The sequence below is a fragment of the Talaromyces proteolyticus genome (genome assembly GCF_021365285.1).
Source record: "Talaromyces proteolyticus strain PMI_201 chromosome Unknown BGW36scaffold_7, whole genome shotgun sequence".
Taxonomy (NCBI): domain Eukaryota; kingdom Fungi; phylum Ascomycota; class Eurotiomycetes; order Eurotiales; family Trichocomaceae; genus Talaromyces; species Talaromyces proteolyticus.
In genome coordinates, this window is record NW_025764283.1 from 1016620 (window position 1) to 1038478 (window position 21859).

Below are 21859 nucleotides of genomic sequence, written 5' to 3' on the forward strand. Positions count from 1 at the left end.
TGTTACCTCAGTCAACATTCTAGTCAACCTGAATTCATGTTATTAAGGCATTTGCGTGCGATTTCTACTGTTCTTCCAAGTTCCTACAATAATAGACCAGTTGAACCATGTTGAACAACGTCAGAACTGATTGACTATCGATATATACATTAGGGCTATATCTGACAATTCCATACAGGTCGCATCATCAGTGCAAAATCAATTGCTGGACGAATATATAAGCCCCTTCCATTTAAATTTTATTTTTGATCATCCTTCTGATGCAACCGGACAAAGGTTCTCCCACAAGTCTATCGCTCCATTGGAATTCTCTATCGCAATATAATCATCTCTTTTGCTGCCGGTGATGTCTGCAAAGCGAATATCGTTACCACCAACGCCCACTCCGGAAGCCACCTCACCCTAAGACAATATTTCTCAGTATAAACTTTTCAATCCTTGGGGTTCATGCAAACTCTTACCCATTCAATCCATGTGATATTTCCACCTGAACTTGCCGTATTCAGCCAGGCTTTCACCGAGCCAGTATCAGTATCGATCCATAGATATTCAGCCCGGCCGTCGCCTGTTCATACCAATTGATATTAGTTCTGCATAACCAGCAGATAGAGATTCCACCGCTCACCATTCAGATCAGCAAAGACGACCTCGGATCTATTTGCACCGACCCCAGTTGCAACAGTGCCTTGCGGAATCCAACTTGACTTCCCTGTCTCCCCAGCTCCGTTCAGATACGCAGTCACTGCACCTGTCTCGGACACCCACAGATAATCATCACGACCGTCGCCATTGAGATCAGCGAACACGACTCCATTCCCATCCTGCCCCATTCCTGACGCAGCTATTTGCCCTTGTTGAATCCACGTAACTCGTCCTGGGTACGCAGTATCATTCGACCCGGCATTCGTCCAGCAATCAACCGAACCGTCGTCATTAACAACAAGGTAATCTGCCCGCGAACTACCCCAAATATCACCGAACCGTACCTGAGACGCACTCGGCGCAATTCCACTCGCGATTTGGTCTTGTGGGTACCATATTTGATTCCCTCCGACGTCTGGCCCGCCGTTTATATACGCTGTCACGGACCCCCCGTCGCCGAAGATCAGGTAGTCGTCCTTCCCATCACCTGTGAGCTACATCAGCAACAAGTCCGTCAGCACAACTGCTCCTCATTCTCACCATCTATATCAGCGAAAGCAATATTTGCGGATCCCGTCCCACTCCCGATTTGATTCCTCGGATTCCACGTCGGAGCTGATGAGCAGCCTTTCCCAGATGACCCTGACAATGGCACAGGATCCTCTATCCACCCATTCCTTGACGCATTTTGAATCCCTGCCACCCAGGCCTCCCCCATCTTCACATACCCCCCATCGACCGGATGAATGCCATCAATCAGATCCGCCGTCGTAAGCAAATCATTCATATCAACCACCATAACCTTCTTCCCAGCACTGGCACGTGCATCCACAACCCCCGGGATCGCGGCATTATACACTTCTCTTCTCGCATTTGAATCTTGATCCGCCTCAACTATAATCTGCGCCACCAGCACCGCCGCATCAGGACACGCACTTACAACTTCATCAATCAGCGTCCCAAGCCGGTCCGGGGCTGACCCCGGATCCACGTTTCTGAGCATATCGTTCGTGCCCGCATGAACAAGCACCACATTCGGCCTCATCGCGGACAACGAGGCGTTGACGTATGTCGCGATTTCGGAGATTAAAGCCCCGTCGTAGCCTTCATTATACGGATCGGGGAGATCACCGGATACTTGACTCCCGACGATATGCGATGTGCCGTTGTTCGTATTTGCAAGCGACGTCCAGAGTTGCAGTCGATACCCATTGCCGTCGGCGTTCACCGGGCCACCTTGGTAACCATGTGTGATGGAGTCGCCGACAGGCATGATGCGGAGTTCGGGGGTTGATGAGAGCTGGTTATGGGTTTGGCGTGCTGAGAGTATGGTCAGTTAATTCTCGAAGTTGGATTGTTGAGTCACCTACCCCTGATGTTTGGCACGCCACCGAGTGCTCCAACGGACCATAGGAGGCTTGAAAGGGTGAGTATTGTGCTTTTCATCTTCTCTCCTTTCTCCTTCCTACTATTCAACCGATTTCCCGCACGTAAATTAAATAGATTATCAGCGTGAAAGACGAGCTGTAAAATACAATCGATCAAACCCCTATCATTACAATATAAACCCGCAGGTTATATCTCCCTAATGAACTTTTTCAGGCCAAGTACAGGTTACTACAGAATAAATAAGAATCCCCCAAACCATTCGTCAATTGATCCAATAGGCGGAGATACTACGAATGAGGAAACCTTTAGGATTGATGACTAGCGCTAAGCCGCACTGTGTCTTAAGGCCCTATTTGCTGACACCCTAGGACCCTCAGCCCTAGAGTCTAAGGAACGGGACAATTCTTGGGTTAGTGAATAAGCCTTTTTATGGTATAGTCAGGGGCCAAGTCATATGCACTGTAAGTTAAGTGGGGTTAGGAAGAGATGTGGGAGTTTGGGATTGGTGTTGATTTGATCGATACAGGGGGTGTGACAATAACAGCAAATCTCACAATATAATAGTCGTCCAGGAATGTAAACACAGAAACAGAAAGGAAAAGAAAAAGTGTCGAATGTGGTAATGTCGCGAGATGAAAGGTAGAAGGATCACCATGCTAGTAAGATATAAGATTTAGCTATCGCCCCACTGTCACATCCACGCATCTTACAGTTCTAATTAGACTAGCATGGAGTCTATATCTTACTTTTATACGACGGATAGATTATTTTAGGATTTTTATAAGCCAATAAAATTCCCTCTGCGACGAGGGTATAAGAGTCAGATGTAACGCATCGCAATGGTTTGAAGTAGTAGATCTACTATATTATAAATTGAAAATTTGTCTTTCTAATTCATGAGCTCTGTTGTCAGATTGTTGCTTTTTTAATAATCATTGACAATGTGTTATGATATATAGCTACTGTATCTCCTGATATTGCTTCATTAGTGTTGTATAACTAACTCCAAAGTGTGTTTTTCGTGACAATGAATCATTAATTGAAAACTAATCATTGCGAAGAAGTAATTGCGAGATTAGTTGGTTGCGTATTATTGACGCTATGTGATTTTTTTTGCAAATTTGCTCGATTTGAGTCTTGACTGGCCAGACTAAAAGCCTTCCCCGTCCATATAATAATAGCTTAATTAGTTTAAACTTTGTAATGACCAGCGCCTGTCGGCCTTCACAGCGGTCAGAAAGTCTAATTGGCTAGCTAGGAAACGCTTGGCTATAGGACGCAGTATCTCAACTCCTAAGGGAGAAATTTGGAATGATTATTATTTCAAGTGCTATAATTTTTTGGTCAACTAGCATGACTTAGTCGGGTTAGTTGGTCAGCTGGTTAAGTTTGAAGATCAACCTCTTCCGTACGATCTCGTTGTTTCCTTGTATTTTATTCCTTTATCTTGGTATTCAACACGCATAATATGATATTCCAGTGATCGTGGGCACGATGTCGCTTGGGACTATACTCATTGCCACATCATTTTCCTCTTAATTTCTCTCAGGTATCTATAAATCCCCCTACACATATCATTATTGATTAGAAGCCAGCAAATATTTAACTGGCGTTTGAGTATATAGATAAAACACAGATTTCGCTGTTTCTAGACCTTAATCTCCACCCATCTACGAAGCAACTTGAAACCACTAACTCCCTTTTTCAAACTATATTCCTGCTATGAATTCTAAGTATTCAGGATACCAGCCTGTGGATTTCTAGCCGAAAAAACCTAGAGAGGTAGCTTTAAAATCTCCATGAGTAAAGGCACAAGGGTCGGCGGTGGCATTGCTTAATTTCTTCGCAAGCAACAGAATTTTTCCATATTTTGAGGTGGACGCGAATATATGTGTTGAAGCTGAAGAAAAGCGATGGGTGTAGAATTGTTTCCGATTTGTGAAAGGGCCTAAAACGTGATTAGGAACTTAAGAACTTCATGGGCAGCTTCTGATGACAGAGCTGATAGTCTCTAGACTGGGAGGTGATTATAAACGCATAGAATCCATATATAATTTTAGTTTCTCTAATTAGGGTTTCTCAGCGCCAGCCTATAATTGATCGGTTGAATTCTTGAGAGATATGCCCGGCGATCTCGTCATCAACATTGAACTTCTGGTTGGCTGGGCTGTTTGGGTGTTCACTGCAATTAAGAACTTTCGGGATAGGGAATCCAGCAGCCTCTTTTATTTGCATGGAAATGGCTTCCTCTATGCTTTTCCGGCCTATCCATTTCGTGATAAGCCCGAAGGGCGGTTGCACAATGTTGACATCAAACGGAATGTCAAACCAAGAAGAGTACTATTGAGATAAGCGATGTAGAAACCCGCGAAAGATTTCATAGAAATCTGGATGTCTTGCTTGGCGTCGAGGGACCGGAGGCGTTCTTTGCAGGACTGAAGAGGCGAGGGTGGTGGTCGTAACCAAGTACATTCTGGTCGAATTATTGATGGACTAAATGATATACCCATTCTTCGTATCAAGCCGTTTGGCAACGTAAGAAAGTTCCAAAGTTAAAGACATCTATGGGACAGAGGTAGAAATCTGAGATTCAGAAAACGTAAATGAACTCGCAGGTCCAATTACTTATTTTGTTTTGTGTTAAAGTGTTGTGTTGTTTATGTCGACAGTAAAGTCGTTTGGTTAGTAGATGGCTTTTTTTTTCAACTGTTTACATGTATAAATTCTATTTCTCAAAACAATTCATAGCTATTGAGCAATATTAATATTTCTCTATAATCAAAAGCCCAATTTGATGCTGATATAGGTTCAAAAAATACTCTATCAAGCTCTGACAGTGTTTTGATCCATCAACACGCTTTTCTCTTATTGGACTGCTTCTATATTGATTCTATAGCAGGACAATAAAACATTAGTAATGATGGAAGTAGAATATGAATGTCCCACAAATCTAACATTTCTATATGATTGAGAGGTATTATCTAGTTAAAGATTTAAGTCTTTGGAAAATCAAGTTAGACAGTAAGTTTAAAAGCTGCGCCATATGAAACGCAGCTAACTAATCGTTATTCCCCTTTACACAACACCATTGTTTCCACCCATAAATTAACTATTCTGCATCCAGCGGTTTTTGGGCATACACAACATGGCTAGCTTTATATCAGCGTATATTCAACGCCATACTTCGAGTAGGATGTAACATACAGGTTGTGCTGCGCTTGAAACCTTGGGTTTTTGAGGTCCTTCCTAACGTTGACAAGAAACACCTGGACCTCTTCAGGCTTCCATCCTGCGGTGTTTGTAAAAAGGTGCAGCGATATTCCCTCGAGGCCCTCGAGAAACTGGTGGTAATCTAACGCACCAATCTCTTTCTATAATGCGGACGAAATGTCAAAGATCAGCATACAAAACGGCACAATGAAAGTGAGATATGTCGATTACCAGCTGTTTGTTCTTTGGCCATACGCCCACAGGTATTGGCAGCACTTTCTCATGGACATTCGTGAACCCTGCATCCTTCAACCACCCCTCTAATTTAGGTCCAGGCTCCGGTTCAACACCAATTTTTTTCAGTCCCTTGACGACTAATTTTGTCCATTCGTCCATGGGACAGCCGGGAGAAAACTCTCCTTGAGTGGAGTAAAATTTCATATCGAAGTCTTGAAATTCAACCCAGCCACCCGGTTTGGTGAATCTGCCATGAAGTTTGCATGTCAGTGTTACATCGCATTTTCGGTATCAAAATCCATTCGGGTTCTCACTTAAATGCTTGATCCATCAATCTCGGCCAATCCTTGATGGCGCCTGCAAGATAACGTGCATGAATGAAGTCGAACTTCGAGCCGTACAACCACTCATTCTCCATATCATCGACTTCAAATCGTACATTTGGAGGCACCCTGAACCAACAGACGAATTTAGAAAACGATTTATTTACTTAAAAAGGCTTTAGGGAGGGAATTATTACAAAGACGGCTGAATAGGGCTAAGGTCATTTCCCAAGACCTTTAGTGGTTGGTTGTGTAGAGGTTAGTTCCTATTTTTGGTTTGGAATATAGTTCCGGGACCTCTCACCTCCGCTGATGGGAATTTATCTCCTACGGGAAATGTCAAAATCACTATCCACAACGATTATAACAAAAAAAATCACAAAAAAAAATCACTTGAGAATCAAGTCTCTTACCAATATCAACAGCCCATATTCCGGTGCCAGTGCCCAAGTCTAGAATCCGCTGTGGGTTGGTCCCGATAGGCGCCAGATGCAGCTCGCCGTCACATCGTCGGGTTAAAATTTCATGAAAAAGATCCAAACGCTCACTTTCCATCTGATATTGTGGACGTAGAAACAGTCACTAACTACTCTCTTCATGCGTCAAGGTCAGAAATAATAAACTCTGGTACCTCATCGTTCGGCAGAAAGTACACTAGTAGGAAAATGATCAGTACATATGTATACGTGACTTCCAAGATATGAAATTCATTTTCTTGCAGGAGAGGATGGCTCACCCTCATCCCGGAATGCATGATAGCGACGTCCATTCTCGTATCTATAGTTTCTAACGCTCGACATCAAACTCGTGGTGTAGCTTTCACTGTATGCTTGATCAGTCAAGCGAGTTCATAGATTCCTTATGAGCTTTACTTCTCGTCACCATAGGCAGATTCCGGCGCATCGGCATCTACCTACAAGTCATGGCAGTAGGAATTATTAGAAAGACAAAGTATCACGAAATCGAAAAAAGAAAATACCTCTGACGCCTCTATGAACTCGTCATCTCGGACTTGCAATGACTGTTCCAAGGAGTTTTCTGGTGCATTATTCGAAGCCATGGCCACGACGATCTACGCTCGTTTTTATGCTCGTGTAGTTTTTGCATTACCTGTCGAGATCAAGACCAAAATTCCTGGAGGAAGAGCGGCGACAACTCAACAATGTCCCTCATCATACAACAAACCCACGCTAATTTTGACACTTCCAATCGATTCGTCCGGAACAAGTGGTGTGACAGCCGCGGAAGCCATCCAGCTGCATTTAGCCCAATCCGGCATCATCAGGCCTTAGTTCGCGCTGGACCCGTGATAACTAACTCAAAACTCGTTAAATCCAGTTAAATCACTCTCCACAGGGGATAACACGAGCCAGAAATACTTCAGCTAGGTATGCCACTTGTTGAAACTTTCACCCGGCTATTCGTGCACACATTGCATAGTCTAGTCTGCTCAGCTTGCTGCATAGGGGGGATTCACCCCACCCCCCGGTCAATAATATGATCTGTCCATGGTTCGCTGTTCCTATGGGGTTGATGTCCAACATCACACCCCGGTCGTCGTCTGCGCCGCTTTTTGAAAGAAATTGACTATTCCTTTGTTACCTGATAGGCGATGTTTTTATTTGTTTGGAATTCGACAACATGGCTCGCCGGAATTGTCGCCTTCCTTGTTTGGCTTGCCATTTACCGCCTTTACCTGCATCCATTAGCCAGGGCTGGCTTCCCTGGCCCTAAGTTGGCGGCGCTGACAACCTGGTACGAGGCCTATTATGATGTCGTTCTCAAAGGCCAATACATTTTCGAGATTGAGCGGCTGCATCGCAAATATGGTAATCGTCTCCCTTCAATTGATACCTGCAAAAAGGCAATGCATATAATGTCGACTTTGTGGCGCGTCATTAATTGATTTCGTTTTGTCGAGCAGGGCCTATCGTGCGAATTGGGCCGAATGAGCTGCATATCCTCGATCATGAATACTACGAAAAGCTTTATAACATGTCAAATCGACTCGACAAATCCCCGTACTTTTACTGCATGTTGGGGAATCCTAAGGCATCATTCGGTACCATTTCCGCAGACCTACATCGCATTCGCCGCAGTGCCTTGAACCCGTTCTTCTCGCAACAAGCAGTTTCCAAGTTTTCTAGCCACGTCCAGGCGATCGTCGATCGCTTCATGCACCGTATAGAGACCTGCGCAGAACGGGGCGAGTCAATCCCGCTATCTTATGCATACCGCTGTGTCACTGTCGATATTATCACGGAATATATCTTCGGCCATCAATTCAAGCTACTTGACCGAGCCGACTGGGGGAAAGAATTCTACTCCGCATGGCGGAGTCTATGGGAGTTGTCTCCCACCATTCGTCAATTTCCCTGGATGATGGACGCTTTTATGGCGATGCCAAGATGGTTCACTGCGTTAACAAACCCAAAAGCTTTGGAAGTTGTAGACCTTTTTTCAAATGTGGATGAACAGACCAAAACACTATTAACGTCAAACCCCAAGGAGATCGAATCGAAACAGCACCCAGTTGTGATCTGGGAATTATCCAAGACCGACATACTTTCCCAAAGCGAAAAGACATTTAGTCGACTTGCGGTTGAGGCAAACGGACTGCTTGCTGCAGGCTTCGAAACGACGGGCAGTATTCTGACCCATACAACGTATCTCATACTTGCTCATCCAGATGCCCATCGTAAGCTGTTGGTGGAGTTGATGGAGGCGATTCCCAATCCAGGACAAATTCCGAGTTTTCAGAACCTAGAAAAGCTTCCGTATCTTGGTGCCGTTGTAAAGGAAGGACTTCGGTATGAGATTGAACATCTTAACCTATTTTCCCCCGAAATTAACACCCTTTCTATAGCCTCGCTGTGGGAGCATGGTCTCGTCTTCCGCGCGTGAATCGGTCCGAAGACATGCAATACCGTAATTGGGTGATCCCTGCTGGTGTAAGTACTTTTTTTTTTGTGGAATTGCGGATAAATCTCCGTCAACTGATAGAAATCACAGACCGAGATTGGCATGTCTGCTCTCTTTATCTCAAAAAACCCACTTCTGTTCCCAGATCCAGAATCATTTAAGCCGGAAAGATGGCTCAGCGTGAACCCTAGCGATGATCGCTTGGAGCAATACATTCTTGCCTTTGGTAAAGGGACCCGATCCTGTGTGGGGATTAATCTAGCCTATGCGGAAATGTACACTATTCTCGCTACGCTTTTTCGAAAATTCCCCCAACTTCAATTGCACAATACAACTGCTAGGGATGTTGAACATGTCCATGATTACTTTGCGGGTATGACAAGGGCAGGCTCCCATGGACTACAGGTAATCGTTGGCAAGTAACAATATAGTTATTGCAAGGAGAAAAGGTAGCAGAAGATGATATAAACGGTACCGATTTTGATTTATGATTCTTTCCACCGTTTCCCGGTGTGAAGTCCGGCATTACCCCCAATCCTAGAACGTTCATGGCATGCGCATGCTCTTATAGGGCATGATGCTGTCAAGCCCCACCGCTCGTTTTGAGGGCTAAATCCAACGCCATTTATACAAGGTCGAGTGAAACAACCAGCCGAGGCTAATCGTATGTTGTAAATATTGGCACTCTCTATCGATACTCATGTGATTAATCAAATATTTAGTTATTGCATAAGTTCTTTCAATTAATTCCTTACAATACATGTTTGCCATCAACAATGAATGGAATACTCAAGTCCAATACTGGGATCAGTCAATTCACGTACTTTATCTCGAAGGGAACTTCGTTACTAACATCTCATTAGTTAATCATACCAAAGGATTAACTGGCTAAAGTCCTTTCTTTAAAATTAAAATATCCCATTAAAACCGACCATGTTGAGAGATTCTATGAATGATATCTTTAATTCATTTCTTAGTATAACAATATTTCACGCTCTCGTCTTAATATATCTACTAAAGTCTATTGTTCAGAGGAACAGTCGATAATATCTCTTTCGCAAATGCTGTAGTGGTAGCAGCAGCATAGCCTTGTCATTGTTTATTCTTATGAGAGTCAGAATAGTCAAATATACCGCCAATCAGTAAAAGCACGGAAACAGGCCCATTAAGCTAACAGCTTCCATTTCAAAACAAAGCACGCCATCCTTTGCAGGACGGTCCCGTGTAATGCGATCGCGTATTACTTGGTTCCCAGACGCTATTAGGCCATAATATATCGGTAGAGTGTCTGACTGCTGATCTAGGCGATATGCTCCTTATCTCTCAAACATTTCAGGCAAGTATGATCTCCAGAATCTAAATGGGCGTAGTCAGACTGAAAAGGCCGATCAGTTGTACGGTTTGGTGGCTTAAAATTCGACCACATGTTGCCAAGCTTTTCCTCCATAGACTCCAGATGCCCACATATCTTGCTTTTAGTTAACAAGTTATTGGCTTGGAGTTTTGGGACTGCAGTTAACAGAATCCAGTTTAGCTTGTTCAGTGCCCCAGTATTTTGAGAAAGGGACCCTTGTATAGTTTTCCCCATGTCGTATTGAAAAACCGCTGAATTGATCCGAAACCACAATATTACCTAGGCGAATTCCAGTCTTCTTGGTGGCAACTCCTCCGTCTATGCCAGCCATCGGCCGAATGTCAATGGAGGGGAACGAAGAGGTCATATCCAAAGCAACTCCTGTTGCCGAAGTAGTTCCGTAAACCCTGTATGTAGACCGGCTATTACCACGTTATGGGAGCCAATTCTTCCCAACGTGTAGCTATTTTGGTCTTTTGATCTTGTAGATATTTCAAAGTGTACTTCATCAAGCATTGCTATGCATGCAGCCATCTCTATAGGCAAGGCACGAATTAGCCCTACAGTGTATTCTTCGTGGCGATTGGTAATCGGAGCTGAAGATTCGTCAGACAAAATTCTTGAACGATGTTGACTATCAAGTCTGTTAATTGCACCGAGATACGAATTCTCTCTGTGCAACTCTAAATGATTCGGCTGGAAATCCATTTGTTCTTCGAGAATAAGCTTAGACAATCCCTGAATCGTGTCATTCTCTAGACTCCTGGAAATACCTCTCGTGGAGGTAAGAAAAGTCCCTGGCGATGCTAATGGATTCAATTCAAGTGTAGGTCGGCTAACCATCACATTATCTAGGTCCGCCTCGGCGTAGCTTCCGATGATAAGCTCCTCCAGAGGAGCAATGATATATTTGTATATCGTCTTGCCTAAACCAAAAACCTCAGTAATGTACGGTTTTAGAATTGCTAGCCGCAAGCAATGGCCTATTACATCATTGAGTAGACGATGCGTATCCTCCATTATGAAGGGACCTCCAAGTGGCTGTAGGGCCGTATAAAGTTCAGCATCAAGAATTGGACTCCTATCAATCTCAAAACACTCAGGGTATTCCTGCATTTTCACTTCTATAGCCGTCCCCAATTCGATTTCCAGCAGCATTATAGCCAGATAATGTATTCCTGAAAGAGAAGGCAATCGAAGAGTCTCTTTATCCGTGGCATGTATCGGGTTAAACTCCGCCGATATGAACAGCTCATTCAGAACTACTCCAGAATTAGAGCCACGCCTTTCAAACATAAAATGGACACGGTCTCTGATCCACGGGCTAGTTATCCGTCCACTATCATAGTACTGCCAAGTAGTCCTTGTCAAAAAGAATGATAGCAGGTACCTCCCTCTTTGGTTCAAATTGTAATTGCCGAGTATGGATTTTAGCGAAACACTCCTGGCGTTTGTGATCCATGTTTTTCCCCCTTCGCACCACCCATCTAAATCTAAATGAAGATGCTCGTTGAATAGTAGAAATGATAATTGCGATTGTCAACCTCCGTTTAATTTGTTGCAAAGAGCTTTACGGTCGAGAGGATCATTAAAAGTCGATTGGTCTCCACGTTCATATGGGTCACTAGACGGTGACGAGTTAGGTACATTAAAAAAAGAAATGACAAACTAGGAAAGCGAAACTTACCGTGTTAATATGTGAACCCGGGTGTTTTACCATAAATGAGAAAGCTGACCTTTCTTTTCATGCGGATGGGTTAAAAACAGAACATTGAATGCCGGACTTGACCTTCAAACTTGTCTTTTGCACATTCGGAGAGGACCCGGTCGTGTTTCGAAACCTTTCAATACTTTCGATCCTCGAGAATTGGTTCGCGACCCCATTTTCTATCCCTATAATCACCTCCCTGCCAGCTCCAATCGACAAGCACCGGCACAACGATGGACGCCGAGGACCCCGTTGAAGTCTCATATGACGTCTTCCTCACTGATTCACAAATCTCGCGCTATGTGTTCCATACCCAGACCGTGATATCGAGGTCGGAGGCCCATATGACGAAAGCAGAGGGCAAAGTATGCACTCTTTTCCACTTGCCTGACTTCTAGTGAAGTGGCTAAAACAGACTAGAGAATCTTTTTCCTTTCACCCGTGTCTGCAGTGGTTCAATTACGCCCTCAACTAAACCATATTGACGCTACTGAAGAGACTTCAAAAGCACGAATTATGCGAGGAAGAAAGGACTTCGACGAGGACGCCGCCAGAGAGCCTGATGCCCGACCTGTTGATGTCAAAGTAAAATCGGCCGAGGGTGGTGAGGGTGTTGTTTCAGAGACAGTCTAATTGTTGAAGAAAATGCAGGACGAGCGATGGGATCCATATGGTTGGGTAGATGCTGAGGTAAGTCTCACATTCTCTTTGCCTATAAATAGCTCTTAAACGCTGACTGTCAATAGACCGAGGAGGCATGGTATACTTACGAAAATTACATGATTCACAACGAACCCGACGATCTCCCACAACTGGAATCAGCTGTCGATGGCGAAATTGCACCGCCTGTGGACCCTGCTCATCCAGCAATGACTGGATGGGCGATGAAACAGAATAGACAAAAGCAAAGGGAAGTGGCCGAAGCCGAGCATCAATAATTCCAGTGAATCCACAATCTTGTATTTTGCGGTATGCCGTTTGCTGTGCGCCGTAAATTCATTGATCTTTCGAACCTTGCATAAAATACCGTATCTGCATGTAATGCGGCATTACTTTTGTCTTTTTTGATGTGTATAACAACGTCTTCTATCTGATGGCTAATGACACGATTGATATCGGTATCTTATATTCATTATCCTCTAAATATGGCTACATGAATGCGATCCGGAAATGTGACCCGGCGGCTGACTGGGCCTAATACCCACCAACCAAGCCTTCTATACATGCAGGACGCCGATCTATGCCATGACAGATTACATATTGCAGGGCACTAGCAGCAGCAAACAAATGCGGAGTTTCTATAGAACCGATTTAACCACCGACGTCTCCGGTCTATTGCATACTATTGGATTACTATACTTTTCTCTCACCCCTAACCAATCAAACCATCTGATGAAGCCAAGGGTGGTTACACGACACAAACAAAAAAGACGGTGTCCTGCCCGAGAACAGTTGACTATTGCTCTACTGGGTTGAGCCCGTTTGCACTCAGATTGATTGAGTTCCCGTTTTTATCCCTCAACATGATTGTAGCACACTCGAACAATCAACAACCACCTCCAAAACTAGATAGAGAGTGAGACTACATCCAGCTTATTTTCCACTATGATGCCATTGGACAATAGCTCGAACGAGAAGGAACAGGGCTGGAATACGCCCAACAACACAGAGCACCTGCAGTCATCGCAGCTCGAAAATGATGACACAGCCGCCTCACACAACGCAGCCGGTGATAACGACGCAGTCTACCCAACTGGACTAAAGCTTGCCATCATCGTCATTGGCCTGGAGCTGGCTGTACTTTGCGTCGCCCTCGATAACACTATCATCACCACGGCCATTCCGCGAATATCAGATCAGTTCCATGCTCTTTCCGATGTGGGTTGGTATGGTTCTGCCTATCTGCTCACGGTCTCGGCCTTCCAGCTCTTCTTCGGTCGCATGTACAGTATCTTCAATATCAAGCGAGTCTTCCTTCTCAGCCTCTTCCTCTTTGAAGTGGGCTCTCTGCTCTGCGGTGTCGCCCCGAACTCCACCGCTTTCATTATCGGCCGCGCTATCGCCGGCTTGGGCTCCGCTGGACTATTTTCTGGTTGCATGGTCATTGTCACCGTTAGCACCTCATTAGAAAGACGTCCATTCTTCAGCAGCATGTTAATGGCCATGTACGGGATCGCCAGTGCAATTGGCCCGCTGCTGGGTGGCGTCTTTACTGATAAAGTCACCTGGCGCTGGTGCTTTTACATCAACCTTCCTCTTGGTGGCATCACCGCCGCTGCTATTATAGCCTTCTTCAAGGCGCCACCCGCAGTATTGCAAGAATCCAAGACGTGGCTTAAGAGCATTGCTCGCTTCGACCCTATCGGTACCCTCCTTTTCATGCCGTGCATCATTAGTCTTTTTCTCGCGCTGCAGTGGGGTGGTACGACGTACGATTGGAGCAATGGGCGAATTATCGCCCTTTTCGTTGCTTTTGGTGTTTTGTTAATTGCTTTCTTCGCTGTGCAAGTCTGGGTTGGTGATAATGCCACCCTTCCGCTTCGCATCATTACACAGCGCAGCATCGCCAGCGGCAGCTTCTACTCCATGTGCGTCGGAGCCTCCTTTTTTGTCACTGGTTATTATATCCCTATCTGGTTTCAAGCTATTCGTAATGCGTCGGCCGTGCACTCAGGTATCGACTTATTGCCTCTGATGCTTGCCATGACCATCACTACCCTCGCCTCCGGCGCAATTGTCTCCATCTGGGGCTATTATACCCCTCTTATGTACGCTCTGGTTGTGGTCGGTCCAGTCGGTGCTGGTCTGCTAACCACCTGGACCGTCGATGTCTCCGCGGCCAAGTGGATTGGCTACCAGGTGATTTTTGGTGTTGGTATCGGCCTGGGCATGCAGCAGAGCTTTATCGCCTGTCAAGCCATTTTACCTCTCCCGGATATCCCTATTGGAACCTCCGTAGTGGTATTCTCACAGATGTTTGGCGGCTCGCTGTTCATCAGCGTTGCTCAGAATACCTTTACCAACCATCTCGTTTCCGGCCTGGCAGACATACCTGGTGTCGATGCGGCACAGGTCCTCCATACAGGTGCTACTGAGATCAGTAGCCTTATCAAGGATCCGAATATGCTGCGTACTGTTCAGATTGTCTACAACGACGCTTTAACTAAAACATTTTTGGTTGCGCTTATCATGATTTGTCTGTCCGCGTTAGGTGCAGTTGGTATGGAGTGGAAAAGTGTGAGGAATAAAAGGTCTGAAGCGACTTAGACAGACAGGCTATTTTGCAAGTGCACTTTCTCGATAGTTACTATCATCGCTACAGGCTTAATCCCATGCCTTGCGGATAGAGGCATTGTTCTTTTCGTAAATGTTTTTCTTATCCAAAACACTTGTCCCACTTCTGTTTCTGATTTCTTACACGTTTAATGTAGCATATTACACAAACTAATCGTAATTCAAAAATATGCCTTGTTGTTGGCCTGCCGGGTAGCATGTACCGGACACATTAGATTATGACTGTTTCTCCATGTAGCCTTAGCTTTCTTCGAGCCAATTTAGGGATTTATATAACGATTAAAGCACATCTACCTTTTTCTTGCATTTCATGTCTGATAGCTACAAAAGGACACCTTGAGGATTCCAGATGTCTTCGTCGTTACCAGAAGTGGGTGATCATCTAATGTTCCATACATGTAGGGAAGAATACGGTTAACTATCTCGAATGGATACAGATGGGCTCGTGCCCACGACCGATACGGTATTATTCATCAAACTAGTTTACTGCGACGCAATTAATTTCAGTATTGTGGCTGATGTTTGTGCTACGTCCGAAATCGGACTTTCTGGGAGTTTAGTCGCGGATGGTCGTCCTTTTAAAACCCCGACTGTAGAGAACAACACTATACAACATTAATGCTCCTAAATATATATAATAAGCATTCATGGTAGGGGAATAAAATCTTCAATTATTCTCTTATTTTTCTTTTATTTATAATTCAACGACTCAGACTAAAGCCACTTATCTTATTTCCTTCTATGGTAAGTGGCAGCATCGCACAGCAGCATCACGCAGCAGCATATCGGTACATCAATACTATCCCTGCTTAGTGACACAATACCAAATGAGGCTGTTACGGTGCACACTGAATATGTCATAGCATCATCCGTTCAGACATAACGGCTAGTGAACATTTAGAAATCCCTGCTTTATGACAGAAAATCTAACATAACAATTTTCATACGAAAATCAGATTTTCTTTTTGGAGATTCTATAGATCCCACAAAATCCCGGGTCCTCAGGAGGTCGAGGTGTACCCGCTCTAAAAGATATTACTATTTCTACTTCTTTCTACCCCTCATATCGATACACTTGGGGTAATTACCATATTACCAAGCAGCTATAAAATGGAAAGGATCTAACGGTAACAGGACCACAGATCCTATAAAATAGATTTAATGTTCTAGATCATTAGTTCTCATTAGTAACATCAATTGATCAGGTATGAACTTTAAATTATCGGCGTTGACTCCGCTCACATAAGAGCATCCATGAGGTCATTTCTTCCTGGAGTTATTTTCCCCGGAATCTCAAGTGATATTGTCATGTGGGACCACTTGCGACATTCAGGAGCCAGTAAACTCAACTATTGACGTCCCAAATAGATTATCAACTAACTCCAATTCATATCCAATTAGTCCTTTCTGTATATTACTCCGATATCATTCAGCGTTTCAAATAGCTGCCACCACCGATTTGCAGCTGTGAATCGATAACCCAGACAAGAATAGTTACGTGATCTGCATAATACATCGTTAGCCACATGAGATCGGACACACGGCAATATATTTACTCCGTGCCGTTTGTTATCACAGTTCTGCGGTTTTGTATTGCAGTAACGTAACAAGTGGACAGGAATAATTATCTTGTTTCCCACATGCCCAGACCCCCCCATGATATGCAATCAACTGCTTCTCTGACCCTCACGAGTCTTATCTTTACACAGATCAACAATCCCGGCTATTTTGCGATAATACGACATCGCTAAGATGAAATCCAATCCCCTTCTCAATCTCGATACAAAAATCGGCGATGCATGGTTTCCCAGAAAGTTATATAATTCGAAGAATTGGCAATATTTATGTGTTCTTAGCGGGCAACTTGCCGGCATATCATATATACTATCATTCGTGGCAATAGGAGGATTACCCCCAGTACCGTCATACTGGGATGCAGATCGTGTTCATGAGCACTACTTCAAACACGAGAACGGATGTAAGGCAGCGGCGATACTTTTGATAATGGCTGGGGCTTTCTATCTTCCCTGGGTAGCTGTTATATCCAAGCATATGAGGCAGATCCCAAATGTTGATCCCATTCTTTGTGATTTGCAATTGGTCAGCGGCGCCGTCGGATTCTGTACTATTTTTACTGTGCCAGGCGTGATCCTTGCTACACTGATATCTCGCGACTACGGACCAGAATTGACTCTACTACTCAGTGATTTATTTTGGACGATGAACAATATCACATGGCCTGCATTTTGGATACAGAATTGGACTCTGGCATGGGCGGTGTTTGCTGATAAATCTCCAAACCCGATATTTCCCAAAGTCGTCGGGGTGGTTAATGTAGCCGCGCCTGTTGGGGGGTCATTAGCATCAGGAATACATATGCAGTTTTACGGTCCGATGGCAAGGAATGGAGCATTAGCATTCTGGCTTCCTCTGGGTTTATTTTCAGTCGCGTATGCAGCAGACACACTTACCCTGCTCTGGAATATCTGGACTGAGCCTGATATGGATGCTGAGAGTGAGTGTAACCTCACTGCAGGCTAGTGGGAGGACTTTCTGCGACATAGTTAATAGTTAATGACAGCATCCAGTGGAATTGACTGAAGCATAAATCTTGGGCTCGGCTATCTCACGACAAGAAATCGTTTACAATGTTACTCATCCATGGGTGCAATGAAACATGGTTTATGGACTCTCAAAAAAAAAGGGGGGGGGGGGGGGGTCATGGCATTAAAGATAAGACAGGATATAGCTTTTATTTATATTGTGATGTGCCCAGGAATTTATAGTGTCTTTTCACTATCATAATATATAATCTATCTTGGACTGAAGGCTTTTATACCATTACATGTGTTAGTACACTTAGGGTTAGGGCTACCACAAAATCGACCACAACCCCGAAATGTGCCTAGGATCACTACATCAATCCTCAACGACTTCTCTAGATCTACACAAGTCTCGGTACTATTCAACCCTTTACTCAATTATCTATAATAGCTTCAAACATAACATTAGCCACAGTCAGGATGGAAAATTGGAATTCTAATTATCTCGCCGCCTCCTGAAAATCTTTTCCTACAGTCATGGAATCCATCCACAATAGCTGCGCGTCGCTGATAGAGAAGCTGGCCCAAAAAATCAAACAAAAAAATTATTTTTTGCGCTTTATTTCGTACATTTAGGAAATGTAATTTTCTCAACTCAATTTAAAGTGAAATAGTTTCCTTGGGACAAAGGTGACAAAGATGACCTTGGGTCATGTAGCAAGCGTCTACCTAACAAGGTAAACTGGGCAATAGAAAAGAGAATTGTATAACAGAAAGTCTCATCTTACTGGTCCTTTGTACTTTTCCAAAGCATTCCTGGCCCGATCCGGGAAAGGTACAAAGTTCAAGGTAGTTCCGCCGTTCAAAGCTGTCATATACACATAAAACGACATATCGAACGCGTATTTCGTCACGTAACGGTGATAGAAACGATGAATAAACAAGTGATGGACTCCCGCTCTGGTGATAATTCGTGATCCGCTACTGAGCCAGGCCAATATCTTCTGGTAAGAGTTCGCCCATTCTGTCAGTGCTACATCAATATCCATACCTGTCGGTCTCCTTTTCGAGGTAGTCTTCTCTTTATTTATTATCAACCCTAGCTACTATATATCTATAATCCGCCATATCTCAGAATTAGTGATACTGCGCACACCGTCGGCGCCAACAACGATGTCCCCTGTGTACTGGCTCCCATCCTTAGTGTCAATAATCAGAGGCAAATCTATAGTTATATAAACACAGACCCCAACAGCTTTAATTCTCAATTTGACTTTGGATTGATACTCTAGTGATATGTAAAGAGTCCTGAGAAAGTTCATTCATATAAGGATAGTCATAGGATACCCTTGGTTTTTTTCGCTTCCGTTAGCTATCATATCCTGAAATCTGAATATTATAATTAAACATCAAGAGAATAATATAGGTAAGAAAATACACCAAAACACATATTTCCTATGCATAGCTTGGTTGAGATAGGCAAGAATCATTCTCTACAGATTTTTTCGCGGACTTGTAGCGAGTTTTCACAATTCTAAGCTTGTATTGAAATTAAAAATACAAATTTTTACAAGCCTATAGTTGTGGTGCACGGAAAGTGAGTTCTCGGAGTTACTTTTCGGGCTTTGTGGCTGGAGAATATATAAGATGCCCACAGTTGGGATAGGATCCACATCAGTTGTGGATATTATCTCTCCGACAGCGCAGTAATAGATACTCTATAAATAAATGGGGTGGGTAGAGCACAGGTGAGTAAGCCTGAGAGGCACAAAGCTAGATAATAACTTTATCGCTTTGAGACGGGACTACATCAATAGATAACCTTCGAATGTAGATTCAAACATCAACATTACTCAAGGACCTTGACTCACCTTTCTTGCCGTCCTTGACATTTCTATCTTACTTTCATTCAAAATGCAGACGGAACCAATTGCCATCCTAGGAACAGGATGCCGATTTCCAGGCGATGCCTCTTCGCCATCTCGTCTGTGGGACCTGCTAAGAATCCTCGGGTGGTAGCATCAGAACCACCATCAACTCAGTTTAAGATTAATTCTTTTTACCATAAGAATCCAAGTTATCTAAGAACAATATATACTAAAGAAGCATACTTCCTCTCAGAATCCTAGATCATTTAATACTCCCTTTTTTAATATTCCAGCTGCCAAGGTGGCGAATATAGACTCCAAATAGATGCAGCTTCTGATGACTGTCTTCAAGTCTCTTAAGGCGGCCATACTACGTCTCAACCAGCTCCAGGGCTCATCCACTAATGTCTTCTATAGTGTTATAAAAGACAACTAGAAAAAACTCCTTCCAATAGACTTCAAGACTATCGCCTCATATACAGCTGTTAATAGTACTCAAAGTTATATCACTAATCAAGTTTCCTACCTTTTAACTAATATAAACTATCAGTAGTTCTTAATACTACCTATTCATCTAGTATAGTAGCTCTTCACCAGGCTATAATAGCCCTACAACAGTAGAAATGCTCTATCACCATGGCTGCAAGAACCAATTTGCTTCTCAGTCCCAGCTATTTCATCACCACGGCAAAAATAGCAATGTTATCTCCCAATAGCCATGGCTGCATATGGAATGCTCAAGCCAATAGATATGCCCACAGGGAATCAGTTGTCCTAAAACGATTACACAACACTGTAATTAATAGTAATCCGATTGAGTGTATGATCAGAGCTATCAACATAAATCAAGATAGTCGTATAATAAGACTAAGTATGCCTTCTAGCACGTCTCAACTACAGTTGATTCAAACCACTTATACTCACGCTGGATTGGACACTCAAAATCTCCAGGATCATTATCAATATTTTAAGGCTTATAGAACAGAAACAAAAGCTAAAAATTCATAGAAAGCTTCAGCCATTCATCATACTTTCTTCAGCCCCCCCATAAACAACAAAATCCCACCAAAGACAAGGTAGATTTATTATACATCAGATCCATCAAAACAGTTATCAGACACACCAAAGGCCTAGTGAGATTAGCCAGGATCATCAAGGCGTCCCCCAGTATTCAAAACGGCTCAATCGCCCCCAAGCTACTCTTCAAAGAGCTTAACTCGGAAATCCAGCCATTTTCTAAACATGTCAAGGTTCCAACAAAGCTAATGCCTTGGCCATCTCTTCCACCAGGTGTTCCACGCCGAGCTTCAGTAAATTCATTTGGATCTGGCGGTAGCAATGCCACGCCATCCTCGAAAGTTACAAACCCCTGCGGAGTCAATGGAGTGAATGAAGTCATTGGAGTCAACTGAGCAAAGTCTCACTCGGCCTCTACTGTACTTCCATTTGTATTTTCGGCAGCTGCAGGGCGGTCGCTGGTTGACGTTCAACAATCTTATGAAGGGTACCTCCAAGAAAACCCGGGCGTTAACCCTATGAACCTAGCATGGGCTTTACTAGAATGCAGATTAGCCTTGAGATACTGGCTTGCCCTATGGGCATCAAGCATTCAGGAATTGCTTACCAAGATCTAGGGTGAGCTCGACACTGCAAGGCAGACTCATTCTGTGTGATTCACTTATCAAAGAAGCATAAACTCACCGAAACAAATCGTTGACATCATCACTAGCTAGGATGCACAGTGGACATAAATGGGGCTAGTTATGATTTGTAACTCTCCAGAGACCTAGGGCGAGATCTAAGAGATGTAAGAGTCTCTTAACTAGCTCCCTACTAAATACCAACCAACGTTCACTCTTATAGAGGAGCTTTCCAATTTAGTGGCTGATATATCAAACACTTATTTATCTCAGCCACTCTACACAACTCTATAGATTATTCTTATCCATATTCTATCAATACTTAGTATCAAATTTACAACAATCATCAACCATTTTTCAAATAAAATTACTACTACTTACACTACAGGATATTTGATAGCTACTGACGCTATTAGAATTGCTTACCTTTGGGATCTTATAACATCATAGACTGGTGCAAAGAGTGGCAGGTTAGAAGCAATGATAGCTGTTGGTATATCTGCTGAAGAAGCAATCAAGCTCTATAAATAATACAGAAAATCAAATATACTAATTTGATATCTAAATGTCCATCTCAAGAGAGTGTCTCTATTTTAAAACACCAGTCAATTATTATGCGATTAAAGAAGTAGAAAGGTCCTTAATTAAAGAGTCAGTTTTACGGTTCCAGACTAGAATTTGCGGCGATATTAGACTAGAGCTTATTTTATATGACCCGTTGGTTAATTA

The 21859-nt window shown here is 43.5% G+C and overlaps 8 protein-coding genes across 8 annotated transcripts; 5 read left to right on the plus strand and 3 right to left on the minus strand.

Moving 5' to 3' along the window:
- Positions 1 to 155: 155 nt before the first annotated feature.
- Positions 156 to 1366, minus strand: BGW36DRAFT_380518 (uncharacterized protein). The gene is made up of 4 exons (XM_046216345.1): positions 1183 to 1366; positions 626 to 1129; positions 462 to 565; positions 156 to 402 (listed from the first exon to the last, which is right to left on the minus strand). The coding sequence occupies exons 1-4, from the start codon at positions 1358 to 1360 to the stop codon at positions 250 to 252; spliced, it is 939 nt and encodes a 312-aa protein (XP_046071188.1). The 5' UTR covers positions 1361 to 1366; the 3' UTR covers positions 156 to 249.
- Positions 1367 to 4969: 3603 nt separating this feature from the next.
- Positions 4970 to 6947, minus strand: BGW36DRAFT_380552 (S-adenosyl-L-methionine-dependent methyltransferase). Its single transcript, XM_046216346.1, has 11 exons — positions 6781 to 6947; positions 6674 to 6714; positions 6538 to 6623; positions 6433 to 6455; positions 6215 to 6356; positions 6106 to 6128; positions 5999 to 6036; positions 5793 to 5930; positions 5473 to 5725; positions 5236 to 5402; positions 4970 to 5180 (listed from the first exon to the last, which is right to left on the minus strand). The coding sequence occupies exons 1-11, from the start codon at positions 6859 to 6861 to the stop codon at positions 5141 to 5143; spliced, it is 1032 nt and encodes a 343-aa protein (XP_046071189.1). The 5' UTR covers positions 6862 to 6947; the 3' UTR covers positions 4970 to 5140.
- An 849-nt stretch (positions 6948 to 7796) lies between these two features.
- Positions 7797 to 9146, plus strand: BGW36DRAFT_297657 (putative cytochrome P450; the record flags this gene model as incomplete). Its single annotated transcript, XM_046211371.1, has 3 exons — positions 7797 to 8611; positions 8668 to 8752; positions 8814 to 9146. 3 exons carry the CDS (start codon positions 7797 to 7799, stop codon positions 9144 to 9146), a joined length of 1233 nt encoding a protein of 410 aa, XP_046071190.1.
- A 1294-nt stretch (positions 9147 to 10440) lies between these two features.
- On the minus strand, positions 10441 to 11235 carry BGW36DRAFT_428271 (uncharacterized protein; the record flags this gene model as incomplete). Its single annotated transcript, XM_046220524.1, has 1 exon — positions 10441 to 11235. The coding sequence occupies one exon, from the start codon at positions 11233 to 11235 to the stop codon at positions 10441 to 10443; it is 795 nt and encodes a 264-aa protein (XP_046071191.1).
- A 783-nt stretch (positions 11236 to 12018) lies between these two features.
- On the plus strand, positions 12019 to 12723 carry BGW36DRAFT_428272 (uncharacterized protein; the record flags this gene model as incomplete). Its single annotated transcript, XM_046220525.1, has 4 exons — positions 12019 to 12150; positions 12206 to 12370; positions 12428 to 12475; positions 12532 to 12723. 4 exons carry the CDS (start codon positions 12019 to 12021, stop codon positions 12721 to 12723), a joined length of 537 nt encoding a protein of 178 aa, XP_046071192.1.
- Positions 12724 to 13220: 497 nt separating this feature from the next.
- Positions 13221 to 15234, plus strand: BGW36DRAFT_408187 (putative MFS multidrug transporter). Its single transcript, XM_046219074.1, has one exon. It carries the CDS (start codon positions 13391 to 13393, stop codon positions 15050 to 15052), a length of 1662 nt encoding a protein of 553 aa, XP_046071193.1. The 5' UTR covers positions 13221 to 13390; the 3' UTR covers positions 15053 to 15234.
- Positions 15235 to 16790: 1556 nt separating this feature from the next.
- Positions 16791 to 17761, plus strand: BGW36DRAFT_380564 (uncharacterized protein). The gene has a single exon (XM_046216347.1). It carries the CDS (start codon positions 16832 to 16834, stop codon positions 17618 to 17620), a length of 789 nt encoding a protein of 262 aa, XP_046071194.1. The 5' UTR covers positions 16791 to 16831; the 3' UTR covers positions 17621 to 17761.
- A 2365-nt stretch (positions 17762 to 20126) lies between these two features.
- Positions 20127 to 20498, plus strand: BGW36DRAFT_360109 (uncharacterized protein; the record flags this gene model as incomplete). The annotated part of the gene is made up of 1 exon (XM_046214139.1): positions 20127 to 20498. The coding sequence occupies one exon, from the start codon at positions 20127 to 20129 to the stop codon at positions 20496 to 20498; it is 372 nt and encodes a 123-aa protein (XP_046071195.1).
- Positions 20499 to 21859: the final 1361 nt, after the last annotated feature.

Excerpts from the sequence above, each read along its gene's own strand:
- BGW36DRAFT_380518 (XM_046216345.1), bottom strand. The coding sequence starts at position 1,360 with ATGGGGGAGGCCTGGGTGGCAGGGATTCAAAATGCGTCAAGGAATGGG. Across the intron at positions 1,130-1,182 it reads TGCTTTCGCTGATATAGATG|GTGATGGGAAGGACGACTAC; the intron begins GTGAGAATGAGG and ends TGTAGCTCACAG. Across the intron at positions 403-461 it reads ATATCACATGGATTGAATGG|GGTGAGGTGGCTTCCGGAGT; the intron begins GTAAGAGTTTGC and ends ATATTGTCTTAG.
- BGW36DRAFT_380552 (XM_046216346.1), bottom strand. The coding sequence starts at position 6,861 with ATGGCTTCGAATAATGCACCAGAAAACTCCTTGGAACAGTCATTGCAA. Across the intron at positions 5,931-5,998 it reads AGCCCTATTCAGCCGTCTTT|GGTGCCTCCAAATGTACGAT; the intron begins GTAATAATTCCC and ends CTGTTGGTTCAG. Across the intron at positions 5,181-5,235 it reads TTTCAAGCGCAGCACAACCT|CCATGTTGTGTATGCCCAAA; the intron begins GTATGTTACATC and ends ATATAAAGCTAG.
- BGW36DRAFT_408187 (XM_046219074.1), top strand. The coding sequence starts at position 13,391 with ATGATGCCATTGGACAATAGCTCGAACGAGAAGGAACAGGGCTGGAAT.
- BGW36DRAFT_380564 (XM_046216347.1), top strand. The coding sequence starts at position 16,832 with ATGAAATCCAATCCCCTTCTCAATCTCGATACAAAAATCGGCGATGCA.